Source organism: Balaenoptera ricei, chromosome 20 (genome assembly GCF_028023285.1).
Source record: "Balaenoptera ricei isolate mBalRic1 chromosome 20, mBalRic1.hap2, whole genome shotgun sequence".
NCBI classification, from domain to species: Eukaryota; Metazoa; Chordata; class Mammalia; order Artiodactyla; family Balaenopteridae; genus Balaenoptera; species Balaenoptera ricei.
In genome coordinates, this window is record NC_082658.1 from 21,132,850 (window position 1) to 21,155,378 (window position 22,529).

The 22,529-nt window shown below is 55.1% G+C and overlaps 3 protein-coding genes across 5 annotated transcripts in view; all 3 read left to right on the forward strand.

Moving 5' to 3' along the window:
* The window catches only part of ATP6V0A1 (ATPase H+ transporting V0 subunit a1), a 55,579-nt gene extending 52,498 nt beyond the window's left edge, over positions 1–3,081 (forward strand). For all 3 annotated transcript variants that reach the window (XM_059908248.1, XM_059908249.1, XM_059908250.1), the window contains one exon: positions 1,450–3,081. In XM_059908248.1, the coding sequence (XP_059764231.1) occupies positions 1,450–1,543 (94 nt within the window). In that variant the 3' untranslated portion in view covers positions 1,544–3,081. The remainder of the gene's footprint in view (positions 1–1,449) is intronic.
* Positions 3,082–8,906: 5,825 nt separating this feature from the next.
* NAGLU (N-acetyl-alpha-glucosaminidase) lies at positions 8,907–16,079 on the forward strand. Its single transcript, XM_059907769.1, has 6 exons — positions 8,907–9,338; positions 10,188–10,335; positions 11,967–12,113; positions 12,299–12,384; positions 13,390–13,646; positions 14,635–16,079. The coding sequence occupies exons 1-6, from the start codon at positions 8,953–8,955 to the stop codon at positions 15,843–15,845; spliced, it is 2,235 nt and encodes a 744-aa protein (XP_059763752.1). The 5' UTR covers positions 8,907–8,952; the 3' UTR covers positions 15,846–16,079.
* A 2,180-nt stretch (positions 16,080–18,259) lies between these two features.
* Positions 18,260–20,205, forward strand: HSD17B1 (hydroxysteroid 17-beta dehydrogenase 1). The gene is made up of 6 exons (XM_059907516.1): positions 18,260–18,356; positions 18,466–18,633; positions 18,778–18,957; positions 19,125–19,218; positions 19,683–19,860; positions 19,949–20,205. Exons 1-6 carry the CDS (start codon positions 18,260–18,262, stop codon positions 20,186–20,188), a joined length of 957 nt encoding a protein of 318 aa, XP_059763499.1. The 3' UTR covers positions 20,189–20,205.
* The last annotated feature ends 2,324 nt before the right edge of the window (positions 20,206–22,529 follow it).

Consider the following 22,529-nt stretch of genomic DNA (forward strand, 5'->3'; position numbering starts at 1 on the left):
CACCGCATTCCCCCAGAGGAGGCCTCAGGAGCTGGGCCCTCTTCTCCAGGTGTTGGGACACAGGGCTGAGTTCTGTGACCGACTGCAGTTTGAAATACCCCCTCCTGGATCCCATTTTCTCTGAGGGAGGCTTGGCCGAGACACTGATGGGAATCCTCCAGGGGCCGGGAGGCTTTGGGGGCCTTGGTGCGGCCCCCGGAATGCGGGGTCGGGGAGAAGGCTGCCTGTTCTTACGGCCGCACAGAAAATTCTGTTCCCCTCTTCTCCCCAGCGGGTGGAGCTGGCGGCTCTGCAGTCAGGGTCCTCAGCCAGCGCCCCAGGGCTGAAGGGGCCTCTGAGGACCTCTCGGGGCCACCAGCAGACAGTCCTCTTCCCACTCCCTTTTCACTGATTCCTCCCTTATCTTGGAGGGAGGCCGCCCTGGCTGAAGGCTGAAGGCTGAAGGCTGAGTGAGGGGCATGAAGGTGGAGAGCGTCTTGGCGCCCTGCTGTGCAGTCAAACCGCTGCCTGCAGCCTGCCCCGGACCCAGCGCAGCCTGCTGTCGCAGGGATCTCGGGCCCCCAGGGTCACACAGCACTGAGTGGAAACTATTCCTCAGGGCAGCTCTCCTTGGCTTTTTTACCCTCTGAATCATGCATTTTTCTGCCCATATTTGGTGGGGATTTGGTTGCTGGGCAGACATCCGGGCGAGCTCGCAGCCTGGCTCTGCATACAGGCGTGGACGCCTTCCTGCCCCCCAGAGTCCGAAGGGCCCAGAGAGACCGTCAGGGATGGGTGCTGGGCTGCCGGGGAAGGGAGCTAACGCTGTTTCTCCTTTCAGTCCCCAAGAGAAGAATTCTTTCTTAGATGTTTTTGTAGTTGGAGAATATTTTTGCCATTGCTTTGAGAAGACTTCCCCTCCTAACTTCCCCCTTTCCTGGGAATTTCCTCCCTAAGTCGAAAGCCTCCACCGTTCACTAGCAACCCTCCCTTCTCCTTCCTCCCCCGAGAAGAGAAATAAACAAGAAAACAGTGGCGCCTGCCAGGGTTCCTTGCGCTGAGCTGGTGGCTACTCAGGCTTCCCTTGGAGGTCCGCTGCAGGCCCTGCCAGGAAGCGGGTGTTGGGGGGACTCTTCTTCATCGTTAGAGACTCAGGCCAACTGAACGTTTTTTGCACGTGGCCCTCTGCAGAGAGTTTTGCATAAACACACTCTCTGCTGAGCAGGACGGAGCAGGAACTGAGGCCAAACCGTTGCACTGGTGTGCACTCTTGCCGCGGGCAGGCCCTGGGCGTCACGAGTGGGAGGTTGTGTTAGGATTAGGGTCGTGTGCGCCATGAGCAGGACGAGGTCTGGGCTTTGTGGGCGGCAGGAGGCTCGGGGAGCTTGGGGTTGGGTCATCATTCTGGCCCAACTGTGGAGTCCCAGAAGGTTTCTGTGGAATGATGACTCTCCTCTTCTCTTTCTCCAGGGTGGAATTCCAGAATAAATTCTACAGCGGGACGGGTTTCAAGTTCCTACCCTTCTCCTTCGAGCACATCCGAGAAGGGAAGTTTGACGAATGAGCCCCTCCCTCAGGGGCGCTGTGCGCCCTCTGCCCTCCCCGCTCCCTCCACGGTGATTAGCTGTGCTCCGCTTTCCTGTTGGTTGTGAGCCCTGGGTATCAGGGCATCTGAGTCATCCCTGCCACCCTTCCCCCAGCCACCTGTGAGTCATTTAGACAGACCCAGCCCTTCCTGGGTCCCCCGCCACCTCCAGCTTTGTGTGTTGTAGTGCAGTGATTTTCTGGAGAGAAGCGGGCCCGAGCGGTCACACTAACCCACTCCCGCTGGGCACCCTTCTTGCCCTCCCAGCCTCTGTCCAGCCCTTCCTGTGCCCCCTGGTGGTGAAGCAGTTTGTGCATTTACACAGGAGCCCAGAGCGCTTGGAGGGAGCGCCTTCACCGTCCACACCCAGACTCTGAGCTCCCTGCTCCTGCCACTCTCCTTCCCGGTGGGGGATGGGGTGCTCTTTAACACTCCCCACTCTTGGATTAGCAGGGGTGGGTCCAGGAAGATGGTGTTTCTGTCCTCTGCCCACCCCCTCTGGTCTTCAGTGCGCTTGTTAATCAGGAATTCAGCTGGACCCAACTGTGCCAGCGTGCGTGGCTTCTCCCTGGCAGCCCCAAGGGTCCCCGGATACCCTGCACCACCTTCCTGACCCCCACCCTAAACTCACACCCTCTCCTCCTCCTTCCCAGAATGCCCTTTTAGCACCCAGCATAACATGCGCAGCGGGGAGGACCCAAAGCAGAGGTCCTGGCTGGCTCTGGTGACTGCTCCTCAGGCCGTGCATGGGCCGCAAGCACGCCCTCGGGGCAGAGGGTCCAAGTCCATGCTCTTTCCTGGTGCAGACCCGGAGACCTTTCCCCACCCCCAATCACGAGTCTTGAGTACAGAACTGTAGTCATTAGGGGTGGTTCTGCCTGCAGACCAGCCTTGCTCTGCCCACCGGTGCCCCTCCCCACTTCCACACCGATCCCAAGTGGAGCAAGTGGGTCCTGGGCAGGGAAAGTCAACGTCATTTACCATTTGCTGATTGGAGGCGGCTGGCAGGGCCACCAGTGCGTGCAGTTGTGAGAGCTGCGTGGCCCTGGCCTGTGGGCTGGTGGGGAGCGCCCCCAAAGGGCCGCCGCCCCGTCACCCCCACACCAGGATGTGGATCTTGGGGCCTTTTAATCATGCGTTGGCACAGCAGCCCTGGCTGCTTCAGCTAAATTGATCCCTGTGCCTTCAGTGGGCGAGAGGACCCCCTCAATTGGTCGGCCCCTTCCCACCCCACCCCACCCCTACCCCCTGCTTGTCTGGGAGCTGCTTAGCACTGCTCACTGGACTCTCCCAGGCTGGGCCACCGCCCCAGCTTCACCGCGCAGTAGCCAGTGTGACCCGACCCAGCCCTTGTGCAGAGCCCCCTCCCGTCCGGTCCCTCCCTCCCCGTGGTTTACATGATGATCTTTGCTCTGTTTACAGCGGCAGGAGTTTGAAGCAGAGTTCTTTATCAGGAATCCTGCCCAAGGCCCTTCTGTTCAGACATTCCCATGCGGAATAAAGTGTGTTTGACTCTATCAGGGAGGCTGCTTGTCTGCGTGCCCACAGCCCCTAGCCCCTGCGTCACTCAAGGCTCAGCCCTCCTGAGCCCACCTAGTATCCTTACACCTGCCACTTCCCTCTGTCAGCATTTCTGCTTTTTCCTCTGATCAAAGACCGCAGTTGCAGTGGCCCTGGCCAGGCAGTTAGTGAAATTCTCACCTTATCTCAAGTTTCCCAGGGGCCTTCCCACTCCCTGAGCCAAGGCAGCTTTTCAGACACTACCCATGTGGGGGAGGGGACTTGGGGACCCATCTCCGTCCCGCTTTCTGCACCACACACCCAAACAGCCGGGGGAAGCAGGGACCTGGACATCTGCCCACCCTCCTCTCCCTCTTCTGCGAGCGTGCTCTCCAAGGCTCAGCAGCCTGGCTATTTTGAGCCCTGATTGCCTTTGGCCTTGGTGTAGGCGGAGGCTCAGTGTAAGGTTGGTTCCTCAGGGCAGCTGGAAAATTCGAGGTGCTGAGGCAGGCAGCCCAAGAGCCCAACGGGATGTCCTGGCAGGCGGGCTGGGCAGGGCGGGCGCCTTCTCCCTCCTCACTGCCATGTAAGGTGACCGCATTCTTTCTCAGCCCTCCCTCTCCATTCCTCCCTCTTGGGGCCTCCAGGGCAGGGGCTGCCCAGGAATGTGAGCAGCAGGCCACCAACTGCTGCTCCAGGAGGGGCGGGAACACCCCGTTCATTCCATGCTCCGCAAACCCTCTCCTCCCTGACGGGCCACCTGCCCTGGAGCAGCCCTGGGTACAACACCCAGCATCCACTCCTCAAAAAGTTGCGGGTGGACATTCAGGAAAATGAGCCCTTTTAACCTCTTCTCTGTTACTGACTCAGATAGACAACTAGGAATCAATGGACTAGAATTGAGAGTTCAGAAACAAACCCTAACGTGTATAGTCCACTGGTTTTCCACACAGGGGCCAAGATAATTCACTGGGGAAGAAACAGTCTTTTCAACAGATGGTGTTAGTACAACTGGGTACCCACATGGAAACGAACAAATTTGGACTGCTATCCACTGTATACAAAAATTAACTCAAAATGGATCACTGACCTAAACATAAGAGAAGTCTTAGAGGAAATCATAGGAGTACATCTTCCTGACCCTGGGTTAGGCAGTGGTTTTTAGATAGTACGTCAGAAGCACGAGTGATAAAAAAGAAGATAAAAGATAAGTTCGGTTAGCAAAATTAAAAACTTGTGCTTCGAAGGACAGGATCAAGACAACCCTCACACTGGAAGAAAATATTTGCAAAGCATGTATCTCATAAGGAACTTGTATCTGGAATATATACAGAACTTTTACAACTCAGTAATAAAGACAAATACCTCAGTTTTTAAAAGGACAAAGGATCTAAACAGGCATTTCTCCAAAGAAAACACGAATAGCCAATAAGCCCATGAAAAGGTACTCAGTATCATTAGTCATTAGGAAAACGCAAATCAAAACCACGAGGAGACACCACATCACACCCACTAAAAAGGCAATAATTTTAAAAAGACAATTAAGTTTAGGGACTTCCCTGGTGGCGCAGTGGTTAAGAATCCACCTGCCAATGCAGGGGACATGGGTTCAAGCCCTGGTCCGGGAAGATCCCACATGCCGCAGAGCAACTAAGCCCATGAACCACAACTACTGAGCCTGCACTCTAGAGCCCACGAGGCACAACTACTGAGCCCGTGTGCCACAACTACTGAAGCCAGTATGCCTAGAGCCTGTGCTCCGCAACAAGAGAAGCCACCACAATGAGAAGCCCATGCACCACAACTAGAGAAAGCCCGTGCACAGCAACAAAGACCCAACGCAGCCAAAGATTAAAAAAAAAAAAAAAAATTACAAGTGTTGACAAGAATGTGGAGAAACTGGAACCCCCATCCACTGCTGGTGGGACTGTAAAATGGTGCAGCAGCTTTGGAAAGCAGCCTGGCAGTTTCTCAAAATGTTAAACGTAGGATTAACTTAGGACCCAGCAACTTGACTTCTAGATTTCTACTCAAGAAAAATGAAAAAATGTGCACACAAACTTGTGCACAAGTGTTCATAGGGGCATTATTCATAATAGCCCTAAATGGAAACAACCCAAATGTTTATCAGCTGATGAATGGGTAAACAAAAGGCAGTATATCCATACAATGGGTATTATTCTACAATAAAAAGGAATGACGTACTGATACATGCTGCAACAAGAATGGACCTCAGACACAAGGCCACATAATGTATAATTCCATTTATGTGAAATGTCTAGAATGGGCATATGTGTAGAGACAGAAAGTAGATGGGTGGTTGCCTAGGACCAGCTGCTGGATGGGGTTGGGGGCAGGGTTTCTTTTGGGGGATGATGAAATGTAAAATTAGATTATGGTGGCAGTTGCACAACTCTGTGGCCATACTAAAAAACTATTGAGTTGTACACTTTAAACTGGTAAACTTTCTGGTATAGATCAATAAAATGGGGCTGGGGAGGGAGGACTAGGACCTCCCCGGGAAGAAATTCCTCCCTAGCCTGGATGAGAAGACCTGGGCCAGTGGGTCATTGGCTAAGCTGAGCTTCCAGGATCTAGGGCCTTGGGCTGCTTCCAGCCCAGCCAGCTAAAGATGGGACCAACTGGGAACTGAGCCCTGGAGGGTGTGGGAATTCCCAGGAGCCCTGGGGTGGGGGTGGGGAACAGGATGGCTCCATTGCTCCTATTTTTAAGAGTCTTGGCCTTTACCCTGATCCCCTCCTGTGGAATTCCTGGACCCCAGGCATCTGCTTAGTGAGTCTGTGCCCCCAACCAGCGAATTCTTCCCATCCTAGAACCAATGTGGAGAGGGTGACTTTGGGCCTGCTCAGTATTATAAAGATAGGGGACAATTCCATCACCACCTTCCGAACCCCTCCCCCCTTTCCTGTCCCTCACTGGGGACCTGGGTAGTACTGTGCCTCTTTCTACCCAGGAGCCCTGGGTGGAAAGGGCATTGGAGCTCCCCTCAGATCTGAGCCTGTTTGCCTGCCCTTCCCTCTCCAGCCTACCCAAGGCAAGGCGTAGGCTGCCCCCTGGTGGCCAGACAGGGAAGGACTCGTTCCTCCCCACAGGTAAGATGGGTGGGACCCTAGCAGGGCTGTGACAGGCAGGCAACTGGATTGGCAGGGCAGAGGGACAAGGGATCTGGAGGGATTCTGGGGTGCCTAGACAGAGGGGAGGCTGGCAGGAACGAAAAAGATGAGATAGGAGCGGAGAGAAAAAGTAATAAAATATATCACGTGGTAAAAGGATCAAACAGTACAAAAGGCCCTATTATAAAAGTAAGTCTTGTGCTCCAGCGTCCCAGTACCTCATCCGAAGCGAACACTATTTATATAGCCTTAAAAAACAACAACAACAAATGGGATGTACTATACCCAGTGATTTGACATCTTTTTTTTTATAAACTCAATATTTAGCTGGTTTTTTAAAATATTTTATTTATTTATTTAGGCTGCATCGAGTCTTAGTGGCGGCACGCGGTATCTTTGTTGCGACATGTTTAGTTGCGGCATGCAGGCTTTTAGTTGCCGCATGAGAACTCTTAGTTGCAGCATGCGTGCAGGGTCTAGCTCCCCGACCAGGGATCGAACCTGGTCGAACTACCCTGCATTGGGAGTGCGGAGTCTCACCCACTAGACCACCAGGGAAGTCCTGATTTGACATCTTTTTAATTTTTTTTTTTTTTTTTTTTTTTTTTTTTGGCCGTGCGGCTTGTGAGATCTTAGTTCCCCGACCAGGGATTGAACCCCGGGCCCTCGGCAGTGAAAGTGCTGAGTCTTAACCACTCGACCACCAGGGAATTCCTTGCCCTCTTTTTAAAAAATATACTTTGCAGAACATTCCGAATCAGCACCAACACATCTTCCTCACTTTTCTTTTTTTTTTTTAGCAAATGCTTGGTATTTCATCCTATTGATGCAACTTAATTTCTTCAACCAGCCCCCTATTGTCCTCAAAGAGTTCCCAGCTTGGTGGGGAAGATGAGAAAGACAGTGTGACACACTCGGAGTAATCGGTGACACTCTTGCCAAGCATCCATGAGCTCAGGCTGTGAATGTGCTACCAACCCCCCGGGATGGTGTCCCCAACCTGCTGCCCCTGCCAGCAGCCGTCTGCCATTCTGGATGAATCCAGACCCCACAGAGAGGCACCCTGAGCCTGACGGTGGACCTGCAGCCCAATTCCCCCAAGCAATGTGTTCCCTAAGATCCAAATTGCTGGTAAAACAGGTCCTGGGAGGAGGAGAGTCCGACAAATCTCACCTGAAGCCGGAGGTGTTTGGAAGGGGGTGTTGGAGGGAGTGTAGAGAGGCCTGGGGGGCCACAAGCTATAGCTCCATGAGGGCCCATCTCTCTGGGCAGGTCTAGGAGCTGCTCTCTGGGAAAAGCTGAGAACCTTCTGATATCAGGAACTGGGTGGAACAGGGTTGCACCTCCTGAACTAGCTGCTCGCTGAGCTGGGAACAAGGCAGGGGGCACTGCAGCTTGAGTCTGCAGCTGGGGGCAGGGGGCGGAGGGGCAGAGCAAGCTCAGTGGACTCCCATGTTCTCTTTCAGTCCAGGCTCTGGATTTCCTGGCTTGGCAACCCTCCTCTGACCCCTTCCCTGTCTCTAAGCAGCTGCACTCGGGCCTGACAATCTGGAAAAATCTACACCTGCCTCCAAAAGGACTCAGAATCCCTTTAGAAAGTGCAGTCTTTATAAAAGGGCCCACCACTCCTGGCCACCACACAGCCCCACTTAAACCCTCCCTGCTGGTAAGCAGCCTGAAAAGTTGCATCTCTTGGGGGATAGTGGCAAAAACACTTATCTGAGAGTTAAGAGTTCCTGCTTCTAGTCCCAGACCTGCTGTCTTACTGGTCACTGATCTTCGCAGAGTCACTTCCTATCTCTGGCCCTCAGTTTCCCAGGATGTAAAATGAAGATAACTCCCATCCTGTTCAGCTGCTGCTACCGCTTACAGATCCCATGAGAGCCCTTGTCACACCCACTAGGCCCTGCCCCATGGCCAGTCCAGGCTCACATGGCGCATCCCTCCTCCAACTTCCCGACCTTTTAGTTCCTCAGATCTGCTCAGCTCTTTCTTTACCCTTCCTGGGTCTTCATATATGCATTTTTTTCTTCACGGAATGGTATTCCCCTCCCTCTTCTCCTAGTCAATCCCAACTTAATTCAGATTAAATGTCACTTCCTTTTGGAAGCCTTTGGCTGGGAACCGTGCACAGCATCACAAGTACAGTGGACCCCTGAACAATACGGGTTTGAACTGCCCGGGTCCACTTATACAGGAATTTTTTTCCATAAATACGTGCTGCAGTACTACATGGTCCGCGGATGCGGTACCCTGGATACAGGAGGGCTGACTGTAAAGTTATATTTTGGCTGCCAGAGGGTCGGCCCTCCTAACACACATGCAAAGTTTAAGGGTCAACTGCATAATGTAAATCTTTGTTTATATAAGTACTTGGTTTGTAGGTCTCCCCGGAAGAGGGGTGGCAGTGCCTGGTACAAAATCAACTTCAAATATTTATTGGATGGTAGGATGGACGGAAGGAAAGTGATCTGCATGTGAAAGCGCGTTGTACCTGAAGGCATTTGTGAAGGACTACGAGTCACATCCGGCCCCGGACTTTTGAAGTCACCAGAGTCACGCGCTCTTGCACCACGCGTGGTCAGAAAACACCCTCAGGAGCTGGTGTGGAACCCGGAAGCTGGTCTCTCAGCCGCCGGCCGGTGCTTTACCTTCAGTTCCGCGTGACCTGAGGTCCGCAGCTGATTGGACGCGGCCGTCACGCCCCTGATCCCGAGTCGCCATTGGTGCCCAGAGGGCTGAGACCGCTGTACCATGGAGGCCGTGGCGGTGGCCGCGGCCCTGGGGTTCCTGCTCCTGACCGCGGCGGGGGGCTCGGCCGGGGACGAGGCCCGGGAAGCGGCGGCCGTGAGGGAGCTGCTGGCCCGGCTTCTGGGACCCGGGCCGGCGGCCGCCTTCTCTGTGTCGGTGGAGCGCGCCCTGGCGGCCGAGTCCGGCCTGGACACCTACCGCCTGAGCGGCGGCGGCGTCGGGGCGCGGGTGCGGGTGCTCGGCTCCACGGGCGTGGCCGCCGCCGCGGGGCTGCACCGCTACCTGCGCGACTTCTGCGGCTGCCACGTGGCCTGGTCGGGCTCTCAGCTGCGCTTGCCGCAGCCGCTGCCCGCGGTGCCGGAGGAACTGACCGAGGCCACGCCCAACAGGTACCGCGGCCGGACCGCGCCCCTCGGCTCCCGTGCAGCTCCCCGCCGCCTCCACTCCCCCGGGCGCCAGCCCAAGCTGAAGTCCCCGCCCCTCCCCACCCCCAGCGCCGGGCTGCCAGCAAGCGCTGGCCTTAGGGTCGCACGACCTGGCTTCAGACCCCAGGTCTGATTCTAAAAGCCTTGTATCTTTGAGCAAGTCACTTAGCCTCTCTGAGCCTCGGCTGGCTCATCTGAAAAATGGAAATAATGTCATCTACCGTGCAGTGGTGCCGCTTTGATGGTGAGGATTTGCACGGTGCGGGGTGTAGAATTTGTGGTGCATAATCGGTGATCGGTAAATGCCATTCCTTTCCTACCCCACCCCTCTCTTTGAAGATGCTTACTGAGGAATGACCCCCAGCCCTGTCACAGGCCTCTGTTCTAGCATTTGCCCCACTGCACCGAGGTGATGCATTCACACAGCTGCCTCCCCAGTTAGACTGTGGGGAGAGGAATACCCCCCTTCAGGACAGGGGCCAACTTTGCCACATGGCACTTAAACACTGTACACAGAGTAGGAATGAAAACGGAATATGTTCTCCCAAATATCTGGGAGGCTAGGGAGCTGAGCGCTGGGCGCAGGTGGGTGGGCCCCTCAGAAGCTCAAGCTCCACGTGGAGTGGATCCTGGAGTGAAGCAGTAGAGGCCACGTCTGGAGCCACTCCTTTCTGGGTTAGATCTGGGTGCTGTGGAGAACTGTTCCAGGACCGGGCTGCCCTCCAAGTTCTTCCCCAGGCTGTGGACCCTCAGGGGTGAGGGACATCCTTTTTGCCCCCAGGGCCACGCCCCAGCTCACGTCCCTGCCTGCAGGTACCGCTATTACCAGAACGTGTGCACACAAAGCTACTCCTTCGTGTGGTGGGACTGGGCCCGTTGGGAGCAGGAGATTGACTGGATGGCACTGAACGGCATCAACCTGGCGCTGGCCTGGAGCGGCCAGGAGGCCATCTGGCAGCGGGTGCGTGCCCACCATACCCCAGGCATCCCGCCTCCCCCACATCAACGCAGTATCTGGCACACAGAGACTAGGGCTCCAGAAGCGTTGGTAGCAGGAGTGATGGCTCCAGCCTCCCAGCTTCCATGGTTGAGACAAACACACAGGAGCACTTACCCAGGGCTGGACCCCAGCACCCTACTGTAAACACTCTAAGAAGCCGGCCTCCCCTCTCTCCCCACCCCCACGTGGGTCAGTCAGCTGCTTCTGTGGATTCTGTCTCCTTAGCAGCTCTTGATCTGCCTTGTCCTCTCCATCCTTATCCGTGGCCCCAGTTCAGGCTCTCATCCCCTCTGCCTGGACCCCAGTCTGCCAGAGCCTCTGAACAGCATCAACCAAAAAATAATGCAGGAGGCTGCAAATAAGAAGAGTTCATCTGGGGTCTTTACTAATTGTAATCTGGGAAACACAGGCTCGGGTAATCCTGAAAGAGCGTTCTGAGGAAGTAAAAAGGGGCTAATTTTTTTTTTTTTTTTTTTTTTAAAGCACTTTTTTTTTTTTTTTTATAGCTACTTTATTTATTTATTTTATTTTTTATTTTTGGCTGTGTTGGGTCTTCGGTTCATGCGAGGGCTTTCTCTAGTTGAGGCAAGTGGGGGCCACTCTTCATCGCGGTGCAGGGACCGCTCTTCATCGCGGTGCGCGGGCCTTTCACTATCGCGGCCCCTCCCGTCGCGGGGCACAGGCTCCAGACGCGCAGGCTCAGTAGTTGTGGCTCACGGGCCCAGCTGCTCCGTGGCATGTGGGATCTTCCCAGACCAGGGCTCGAACCCGTGTCCCCTGCATTAGCAGGCAGATTCTCAACCACTGCGCCACCAGGGAAGCCCTAATTTTTTTTTTAAAGCCATGAGATTGTTAACTGCCTCGTGAGAATTGTGACTGACTCTGACGTTAGCTGGAAAATATTTGTTCATAAGGAATTGAGAGTTATTTTAGGGTAAGAGTCCAATAAGTATCTTGAATTTCTAGTAGGCTCTTTGGATAACTTGATCAGATCAAAAGGTCAGATTCCATCCAGTCTGAGACACGCAAAGTTACACTGCCTTAATGGCCTCCCGGCCATGAGAGCTTAAAGACCTCTCTAAGCAATATTTTCCTTTCAAAACAAGACTCCTGACTCTCCAAGTTCCACCAGAGTGTCCTTTCTGAATTGCAAATCTGGTGGAGACCTTCCACTATTAACACACTCAAGAGCTCCCCATCGCCTTCAGGCTTTTGCCGGCCTCGAGCTTCCATACCTGAGCCCTGAGCGCTCTGGCTGCACCTGGGGCTGCTTAAGCTCCCTGCAGAGCTGCCCTCACCCATCATTCTAGCCCTCCTTGCTCCACGAAGCCTTCTAAGGCCCCTTCCACATTTTGGGGAGAACCCCTTTGTGCCTCACCTCACCCATGCAACAAGGGTGACATATTTGCAAACTCACCTGGTCACGGATCTGTTTCTCCCAGACTTTGGGCTCCTCGCAGGCAGGGATCGGATTTTGTCTTAGTAACTCTAGGGTGCAGCCCAGAGAAGAGATGAATGTGTGTTTGTTGAGTGAATGGATCAATGAATAGAGATAAACGATTTACATGTGTGGGGCTTGGCCTCCTCCTCAGGTGTACCTGGCCTTGGGCCTGACCCAGACAGAGGTCGATGAGTACTTCACTGGTCCTGCCTTCCTGGCCTGGGGGCGCATGGGCAACCTGCACACCTGGAGTGGCCCCCTGCCCCCCTCCTGGCACCTCAAGCAGCTTTACCTGCAGGTAAAAGGATGGGGAAGGGAAGGAGCAGAATTGGTGCTGGACAGTCACAGGCCTGGGGTCGGGGGTGGTGTTTGGCCCACCCCGGGGCTCTTAACTGAACGGTGGGGACTCCATGTGCTCTGAGAGAGTGAAGGCCTCCCGCCTCGGGGGGCCGTGCTCACCGCCGCCCCTCCCGTTCCTCGCAGCATCGGATCCTTGACCGGATGCGCTCGTTTGGCATGATCCCCGTGTTGCCAGCGTTCGCAGGGCATGTCCCCAAGGCTCTCACAAGGTGATGCCCCCTTCACCCTCCATTCAGCTTAGAGAATTTATGTTCCCCTGCAAGACACGATTTAAAGAAAAACTTAAGCTCTGGATGTAGGCCTGGGCTTGATTCCTGGCTCTGTTACTGACTAGCTATGTGACCTTGGACAGATTACGTGACTGCTCTGTGCCTTAGTTTCCTCACTTGTAAAATGTATGTATGGCTTGGCATGGAGTCTTAGCAAATGGCAGCTCTTAGTGATGGTAGGGGTGCACTGGTCTCCTCTGTCCTTCCTGCCCCTCTGTTCCTCTGTGCTACCCACCCATCCTCTCCTGCGGCTGGCAAAATTCTTCAAGGTCCAGCTGAGACCTCCTCTCCTTCAGGAAGCCTTGCGGGGGGGCCCCCAGCATCAGTTACCACCTCCCTCATGCACATGAGCACCTGGTTCCTGCCACTGTCAGCGCTCAGCACATGTGGCCGGCCTCACTGGCCACTCCTTGGCCTCCCCAACTGGACAGCAGGAACCTCATTCGTACATTCAGCCAATGTTTGTCAGGCTCTCCGGGGCTGCCCAACCAGGCCCTGTGCTGGGGCCTGGGGATGCAGCCACAAAGGTGCACAGAGGCCCTGCCCCCAGCGGGAGATACGTTGCCAGGGGGATACAATACAGTGATAAGGACAGGAATATATGTGGGCCCAATTCTCTGTCAAGGTCACTTCTGCTTGGGGAAGGGAGGGTGCAGCAAGGGCTCAGAGCAGACGTGATGTCATTTGTTTCAGCCAGTGGGAGGGGGAGAGACAGCAAAAGCTTTCCAGACAGGTGAAACTTAAAGGATGTCGAGGAGAAGCCAGATGCATAAGCAGGGAGGGAGGAGGAAAGGGCTCCAGGCACAGGGCACAGTATGTGCAAAGGCACAGAGGCATGAACGACCCAGGAACTGCAGAAGTTAGTGAGGCTGGAGATGACTACTGTGTCAGCCTCCAGTAAATATCTGAACTGTCACACACACACACACCCCCACCCCCAACTAGGGTGTTCCCTCAGATCAATATCACCCAGATGGGCAGTTGGGGACATTTCAACTGCTCCTACTCCTGCTCCTTCCTCCTGGCTCCGGAAGACCCCCTATTCCCCATCGTGGGGAGCCTCTTCTTGCGGGAGCTGACCAAAGAGTTTGGCACGGATCACATCTATGGGGCCGATACTTTCAACGAGATGCAGCCACCATCCTCGGAGCCCTCCTACCTGGCTGCAGCCACCGCCACTGTCTACCAGGCCATGATTGCAGGTTCGGTGCCAGGGGAGGTCGGAAAGGGGAGCCCCCCCAGACCCTCAGGGAGATGGGGGTGGCAGAGGTCAGTGGGGGGTGGGAGGAGGGACTGGGAATAATAACACCTCACAGTGATACACAGCACTTTACAGTTTACCAAGCACTTCTACACACACACATCATCTCATTTAATCACACAGTGGTTGAGAGGTGAGCTCTGGAGCCAGATACCCTGCTCCAACGCAGGCACTGCCACTTCCTGCCTGTGAGACTTGCGACGACTCACCTCCCTCCCAGTGCCTCAGCTACTTCATCTGCAAAATGGGCTACCTTATAAGTAGAATAATGCCTGGCCCAGAGTAAAGTGTCATTAAGTGCTAGCTATTGAAAATATTTAATTTGGTCTCTACCTCCATGCTGAAGTAGGTAACACAGGCCAGAGGTTAGGGGAGGTGCCCCAAGCTGGTAGGTGCCCTTCTAGGTGCACAAATGTGAACCCAGCTCTCCTTCCTGCCACTTACAGGAGAAGGGCAGAGAGGGGCCAGGTCAGGAATGGCTTGGGAGGCCTCTGTGTCAGCCAGGAAGGAGCATAGGCTCAGGCTTTGAGCAGCAATGCTCCAGGTGTGACCCGGGACCAGCAGCTTCGGAATCACCCTGGAGCCCTGGATGTGCAAATCTCAGCACCTCCCCTACCTCCTGAATCAGAATGACTGGGGCTGGGGCCCAGCCCTCTGGGTAATTCTGATGCTCTGTAAAGCTTTATAGCACTACCCTGGCACTCCCAGTGGGAGGAGGAGGAGGTGGGAAGGACGTGTGTTGTGGAATGCCCTTCTGGCCGCGGGGGGCGGGGGGTGGGGGGGTGTGGGTTTCAGGGGAAGGAGTGTCCTGTGATAGAGTCATTTAACTTCTCTGGACCTCTGTTTCCTCATCTGTACAATGGGGTGAATGCTCTCCTGCCCCCTCTTCTCTTACCACCCTCTTTTTTGTCCCCACTGTCCCACCACAGTGGACCCTGACGCCGTATGGCTGCTCCAAGGCTGGCTCTTCCAGCACCAGCCCGAGTTCTGGGGGCCCGCCCAGGTGGGGGCCGTGCTGGGGGCCGTGCCCCGTGGCCGCCTCCTGGTTCTGGACCTGTTTGCTGAGAGCCAGCCCGTGTACGTCCGCACAGCCTCCTTCCAGGGCCAGCCCTTTATCTGGTGCATGCTGCATAACTTCGGGGGCAACCACGGCTTGTTTGGGGCCCTGGAGTCTGTGAACCGAGGCCCCACAGCCGCCCGCCTCTTCCCCAACTCCACCATGGTAGGCACGGGCATGGCCCCTGAGGGTATCGGCCAGAACGAGGTGGTCTACGCCCTCATGGCTGAGCTGGGCTGGCGGAAGGACCCAGTGGCAGATTTGGGGGCCTGGGTGACGGGCTTTGCAGCCCGGCGGTACGGGGTCTCCCATGGGGCCGCAGAGGCAGCGTGGCGGCTGCTTCTCAGGAGTGTCTACAACTGCTCTGGCGAGGGCTGCAGTGGACACAATCGCAGCCCGCTGGTCAGGCGGCCATCCCTACAGATGGCTACCGCTGTCTGGTACAACCGATCGGATGTACTGGAGGCGTGGCGGCTGCTGCTGGCAGCCACGCCTACCCTGGCCACCAGCCCGGCCTTCTGCTACGACCTGGTGGATGTCACTCGCCAGGCAGTCCAGGAGCTGGTCAGCTTGTACTACGAAGAGGCGAGGACCGCCTATCTGAACACGGAGCTGGTTCCCCTGATGAGGGCAGGAGGCGTCCTGGCCTATGAGCTCCTGCCCGCGCTGGACAAGGTGCTGGCTAGTGACAGCCACTTCCTGCTGGGCAGCTGGCTGGAGCGGGCCCGGGTGGCTGCCGTCAGTGAGACTGAGGCCCGCTTCTATGAGCAGAACAGCCGCTACCAGCTGACCCTGTGGGGGCCAGAGGGCAACATCCTAGACTACGCCAACAAGCAGCTAGCGGGACTGGTGGCCGACTACTACGCCCCCCGCTGGCGGCTCTTCATGGAGACACTGGTTGAGAGCCTGGTCCGAGGCATCCCCTTCCAACAGCACCAGTTTGACAAGAACGCCTTCCAGCTGGAACAGACCTTCGTCCTCAGCACAAGGAGGTATCCTAGCCAGCCCCAAGGAGACACAGTGGACCTGGCCAAGAAGCTCTTCCTCAAATATTACCCCCGGTGGGTGGCTGGTGCCTTGTGACAGATTAACCGCGCTTGGGCCACGTTTTCCCCAAACTCCAGGCCTGGGCAGGTTCCCAGGGCCTGGGGCTAGGCAAGCATCACAGGAGTTCCCCAGGCCTGGGTGAAGGAATTCATGCTGATGGGATCAAGCACGGAAGGTTTGGAGGGAGCCGAGCCGCCTTCCTCCACCATCCCAAATGTGGGATCAAAGTACTGTTTTAATACAACTTAATAAACTGACGAATCACCTCGACCTGTGTGTCAGAATGTCAATGCCATGATGCTGGGGAGGACTCAGGGCTATAGCATGGACACTGGTGAGGTCAGGTCTCCCTGCTCCCTTACCTCAGCTTCCTCGGGTGTTTTGTTTGTTTGTTTCATTTCATCAGTTTTATTGGTCATATATCCAAAATTCATTATATAAATCTTTCAAAATAACTAGATATTACAAGAATATCTACAATTCAGCTCTGATTGCGCAAATACTTGACACAGGAAACCTCTTTTACAAATACTTATTTTTCTTATAAGAATACTTTAGTACAACATTGCTATATTTAAAATGGATAACCAACAAGGACCTACCATATAGCACAGGGAACTCTGCTCAATGTTATGTGTCAGCCTGGATGGAAGGGGAGTTTGAGGGAGAATGGATACATGCATAGATATGGCTGAGTAGCTTTGCTATGCATCTGAAACTATCACAACATTGTTAATCGGCTATGCTCCAATATAAAATAAAAAGTTTTTAAAAAAGAATAGTACAGAAAATAAGTCTCTATATATCTTACAGCAAATTTTATGCAGTTGTTTTTTTACCAATTCAACCATCATTTCAGGTTTCCTATCATAGCACATCCATCACATCCCATAAACCAAATTATAATCTGCTGCTGCTTCTCATTTTCATTTACCACTGAGAGTCACATTGTTAAGAGTTTTTAGGCTTCTTTTCCTAATCTTTCCTGATCTGAAAGAATTCATGTATTCAGGCTAGAAGAAGTAATTTAAACAACATTCCTTCTAAATCTAACTTGTATCGGGTTAATCACTGTGCTTGGTGAAGAATCTTTTCACTCTTAGGCTAGACTGGCTAGTAGTTCACCCCTGCTGTATCAAGCAGAAGGGATAAAGTCCTAATATTCCTAAACGTTTCTAAACTGCAAAAACAAAACCCTAGAAACAAGAGTTAAATACAAATATTTAGAAAGCTAAAACATTTGCTAATGATGAGAAATAGAGAATACTTTTAGATTTGAGGTCTCTCCTAGGTTAAAGAAGACATAAAAGAAAGTATAAGGATGTGGCAGTAGTTTTATATTGATGAAATATTGAAAAACTGAAAAAAGTGAATCACTTAGGTCAGTGGTGTGGTGTTTCCATAGTGCCAGGAGATACAGGATCTTAGACTCTGTGGCTAGCTGAACTATTTGACATTCTTCGGATGCTGTGACTTTGAAATAGCCTAATAAATACCTTGGTCAGAACAAGTAATCATTTAGGCCAGGGTAACTTCACAGAATACTGACCATGTTTCCCTGAAGAGACAGGACACCTCCCCAGGGGAAACATTTAGCATTCGCTAAATGTATGTCCAGTTAGCAAAAGCTTGTCTTACTTTTCATGTAGCACGAATTAAAACCAAGAGCCTGGCAGCAGTCAAGTTCCTGAGTGCTCAGCTCCAATTATCCAATATTCTTTTTTTAAATTAATTAATTAATTTGTTTGCGGCACGCCGCAAGTGGGGGATACTCCTCGTTGCGGTGTGCGGGCTTCTCATTGCGGTGGCTTCCCTTGTTGCGGAGCACGGGTTCTAGGCGTGCGGGTTTCAGTAGTTGCGGCACATGGGCTCTAGAGTGCAGGCTCAGTACTTGTGGCGCACGGGCTTAGTTGCTCCGCGGCAGGTGGGATCTTCCCGGACCAGGGCTCGAACCCATGTCCCCTGCATTGGCAGGCGGATTCTTAACCACTGTGCCACCAGGGAAGCCCCGGGAAGCCCCCCTCAGTTTTAAACTAACCCCTGACCTTTGAACTGAGAACCCCCTTCCAAAACATTTACTTTCACACCCTCAGCAACAAACTTTGGCAACTATAATTGTCCCTGTGGGACAGAGGATTGCCAGGCAAAGATCTGCCCAGGGCGCTCAGTGCCCACATGGGAGCCCACACCTCCTGTTTGCAAAGCTTCACCCTCCCTCTGACTAGCAACTTAAGAAGGGGTGTTTTAAGTAGTGGCCTCATCTCTGCCTTGACCTAGAGTAGGTTGGGAAGAGAAGGCCAGGGACCCACGGGAGGTCTCAGCCTTGAGATTGTGCTGCAGACATAACAAGGGGTGGGGACCCCGGCGGGCAGGGGCGGGGCGAAGCAGGTGATATCCATCCCAGAGACCAGCGCCCAGCTGTCCCGGGGCCGCTCCCTACGCACAGCTCCATGGACCGCACCGTGGTGCTCATCACTGGCTGTTCCTCCGGCATTGGCCTACACCTGGCCCTGCGCCTGGCGTCCGACCCATCCCAGAGCTTCAAAGGTACATGAGGGGACTGGGGTGGAGAGACCAGCTCCTTCCTGGTCCAAGGGGGCCTAAGTAGGATTGTAAGCCCGAAATTCAGAGCCTCGTCCTCTCCCTGAACCTCCAGTGTACGCCACGCTGAGGGACCTGACGACACAGGGCCCACTTTGGGAGGCTGCCCGGTCCCGAGGGTGCCCTCCCGGCTCCCTGGAGATGTTGCAGCTGGACGTGAGGGACGCAGATTCCATAGCCGCTGCCCGGGCACGCGTGACCGAGGGCCGCGTGGACGTGCTGGGTGAGTCTCCCTGCAAAACTAGTGCAGGAGCCTTCCTCACCCTGTGTCCAAACCAAGACGTCCCGAGGCCCAGGGAGCACGAGGGGACAGGCGGGGAGGAGGGCCGCGCGTGAGGCGGGCGGAGTCCGGTCTCTCTCCCCGCAGTATGTAACGCAGGCCGGGGCCTGGTGGGGCCGCTGGAGGCACACGAGGAGGGCACCGTGGGCTCCGTGCTGGACGTGAACCTGACCGGGACCGTGCGGATGCTGCAGGCCTTCCTGCCGGACATGAAGCGGCGACGCTCGGGACGCATATTGGTGACCGGGAGCATGGGAGGCTTGATGGGTGAGTGGAAGCCGGGGAAGAACCAGAGGCGCGCAGGAGGCGGGGCTCAACGGGAGAGTCGGGGGTCTAATAAAAGGGGTGGGACCTGGTGAAACTGCCCCGGGCCCCTCCCGCTCCCCGCGGCTCCCCTCCCCGACGCGCCTCAGCAGCCTCCTGTCGCCTCCAAGCTCTTCCCTTCAACGCCGTTTACTGCGCCAGCAAGTTTGCAATCGAGGGTTTGTGCGAGAGTCTGGCGATTCTGCTGCAGCCCTTCGGGGTCCAGTGAGTCACCGCCCCGCCCCCGGGACCCTCTGAACCCTGACTTTGGGAACCCCAGCACCCTGTTTTGTTGGAACCGCTCTCAGGCGTTCTCCCTGGCCCCTCCTTAGTGCGGCTCCCGTTTGTTGTGTGCCAGGCACAGTACTGGGCGTTTGGCACCCGCCCTCTCACTCCACCTGCCGACCTAGCTGGTGAGGTGTCGGTATTGTTAGTGGGAAGCTCAGGCCCAGAGAGGTTCGGTGACTGGCCCAAGGTCACACAGCTGTAAGTGACCCAGCCAGGGTGGCATAATGACGCCAGAGCCTCTCTCACACCCTCCAAGGGACGTGGGGGCGCTTTTCCGGCAGTAAACCGCTTTCAAACGCTCGGGTTACTCTAAGCGCCCGCCAGCCGGGCGCAGCCCCCCTCCGGCCCTCCCTCCCGGACTCGCATTCGCCCCCGCCCACTCGCCGCTCTCCCGCCGGCAGCTTGAGCCTCATCGAGTGCGGCCCGGTGCACACCGCCTTCCCCGAGAAGCTGGAGGGCGGCCTGGGCGGGGTGCTGGACCGCGCGGACGCCGAGACCCGCGACCTCTTCTCCCGCTACCTGAGCCACTCCGAGCAGATCTTTTTTGAGGCGGGGCAGGACCCGGAGGACGTGACCGAGGTGAGCGCCGGGCCGGACTGCGGGAGCGGGGGCAGCGCTCCGGTTCCCCAGCCCAGCCCCGGCCAGCGCGCCTCTCCCGCCGCTGCAGGTCTTCCTCCAGGCGCTGCGCGCCCCGCGCCCGGCCCTGCGCTACTTCACCACCGAGCGCTTCCTGCCCCTGATACAGCTGCGCTTCTCCGACCCCAGCGGCTGCAGTTATGTCGCTGCTGCGCACCAAGCAGTGTTCGGCGACCAGGCCGCCGAGGGCTCAGACGGCGCCGGGGCGGAGGCCGGAGCCGGAGAACTGGGGGCACCTGAGCTCGGAGCTCCTCTTGCCGCCCCGAAATAAAGGCCTGGTTCGCCGCTGTCTCCCGCGCTCTCCTTTGCGGCCCCGGGGTGTGCGGTTTGGGGATGAAAAGGGACTTTTCACTGCACCGCACTTGTGTGATCACTGGCGCGCGCGGCGGCTGGATGATCAGGAAAGAAGGTGTTAACCCAGGTTATACCTACGGAAACCGAGGTCCAGAAAGGGAAGGAGCTAGCCCAAGGTCACGCCTCAAGCGCGCCTCAGGGCAGGGAGAGTGGTCCCTGGATTCCCGAGGGGTGTCTGCAGCAGTAGGAGTTAGGTGGACTTGGTGCGGGGAGGGTCGGCTTGTGACTTGGCTCCCACGAGTCATGGGACCTTAGGCAACGTCCTACCCTCTCCGAGTCCGTTTTTTTACCTGCAAAACGGGTATAATACCTGTGTCGTGGATTGTGATAAGAATTAATTGAGATAATGCCCAAAAGTGCTGGTATAGAAGTCTTAATAGCAGGCCCTGACTATTATTATTACTACTAGTGGTATTACTATTGTAATTGTGTTCCCATGTGGAAGCCAGATGTGTAAGGAAGAAACAAGGCTAAATGAGCCAAAAGGAGACAGCCCCACTCACCCCCCTCCTTGCCCCCTGCCCTAAGACAACACTCAGCAGGAGAGATCCCCACTCGCCCAGAAGCTGCCTCTCACCAGGGGGTCAAGCTGAGGCTCCAGATCTGCCCTGCGGTCCACGTCCTCCTTCCGGAAGCCAGCAGAAGGAGCTGGAGTGGCAGCAGCCACTTAAAGGGCCTGCAGGGTTGCAGAGCCAATCTCCCTCAAACTTGCTCTGAGGTTGGGTGCTGGAGGAGGGGTGGAGATAGAGACTAGGTGAGGAGGCTGCAGGCTGACGAAGGCAGTAGGGGTGCCGCAGGAGGGGCTTAGTAAAGAACATACATTAGCGGACTCATCAGGTACACAACACTCTGGATAATGGCACAGGTGCCTCCTTGCGTGGCAGTAATAATGTCCGAAGGCATCCTGTTTTGGAGGACAGCTTTCTCATTAGAGACCTAAGGACGGGCTTTGTTGGTTATCATTTAAGGCTTGCTGGATGCAGTCAGTTAGTAAGGGCACCTGTGTGTGCTGTAACATCCCCCAGGCCAATGGAGGGAAACAAGACAGCGGCCAAATGACTGCAACAGTGGAAAACAGAACGTGCCCACCCGGCCTTGAGGAGAGGGAGGTGGCAGCTTTAGGCACTTGACCTGGTTGTGCACACCATACATGTTGGCTGGGGAGACAACACTGTCAGTTGTGAGGATGGGGGCGGGGGCGGGGGCCACGTGGTGGGATATGCCAGGCCAGACCTTCACCTTCTCTCCTCTTTTTTTTTTTTTTTGGCCGCATGGCTTGCGGAACCTTAATTCCTCAACCAGGGATGGAACCCATGCCCTCAGCAGTGAAAGCTCAAAGTCCTAACCACTGGACCACCAGGGAATTCCCACCTTCTCCCCTCTTTTAATGGTGCATGTTCTATTCCAAGTGTAGCATGTTTCAACAGCCAATCCCTCACTGGTTGGGAACTCCGATGCATACCCCCAGACTCCTTTGGCAGTTGCTTCGGGCATTGTTCAGAACACATAGGTCATGATGTTACTGCATTAACCAAGTCACCATATTTCAAGGGCAATCAGGTATCCTTGGCAATATGCCATCCCACCCAGGCTTTACAGTGGCTGCTTTTTCAATGCACCCAATCTGCTGTATCTACTGAAGGGTCAGTTGCTAGGGCTTGTACCCTGGCTAGGGCATCGGCTTTCTGATTGCCAGGGGATGTCAGTGCCTTATGAGCCAGGATGTGGAAGACAGTGAGGACTGCCTCAGACTCTTGCAGATGAACTCAAATGTCTTTTCACACATCTTGTACAAGGGCTGATTTCTGGATCATCCATCTCTCAGCTTCCCTTTGTCCAAGCCATAGGGTTAATCCCTTTAGAACAGCCCAACTGTTCTGAGTTCAGCCCATTGGCTGCTGCAGTTCGTTCCTGTTTCCATCCAGATGGTGTCAGTGTTGGGCAGAATAGCAACTGCAGTCCATGTGGGTGGGTTGCCCTGACTAGACCCAACTGTATACCAGGCATCAGTGGGGATCCCTGCCCCCACTCCGCCTCTCTACAGGCTGCAGGGGCCACCCCAGGTACAGAGGCAGGGGAATTTGGAGGATCTAGATACTCTTCAGGGCCTAGTAGCACTTGAATTTCTAGAGACAGTGGGCTGGCAGGCAGGGTGCCCCTCTGTTGCAATTGGGCCACTTAGTCAACGTGGGGGTTGAGCCATGGCAGAGGTGGGTCCATAGAACATAGTCTCAACCCCGCCCTTGATAGGAAGGGAT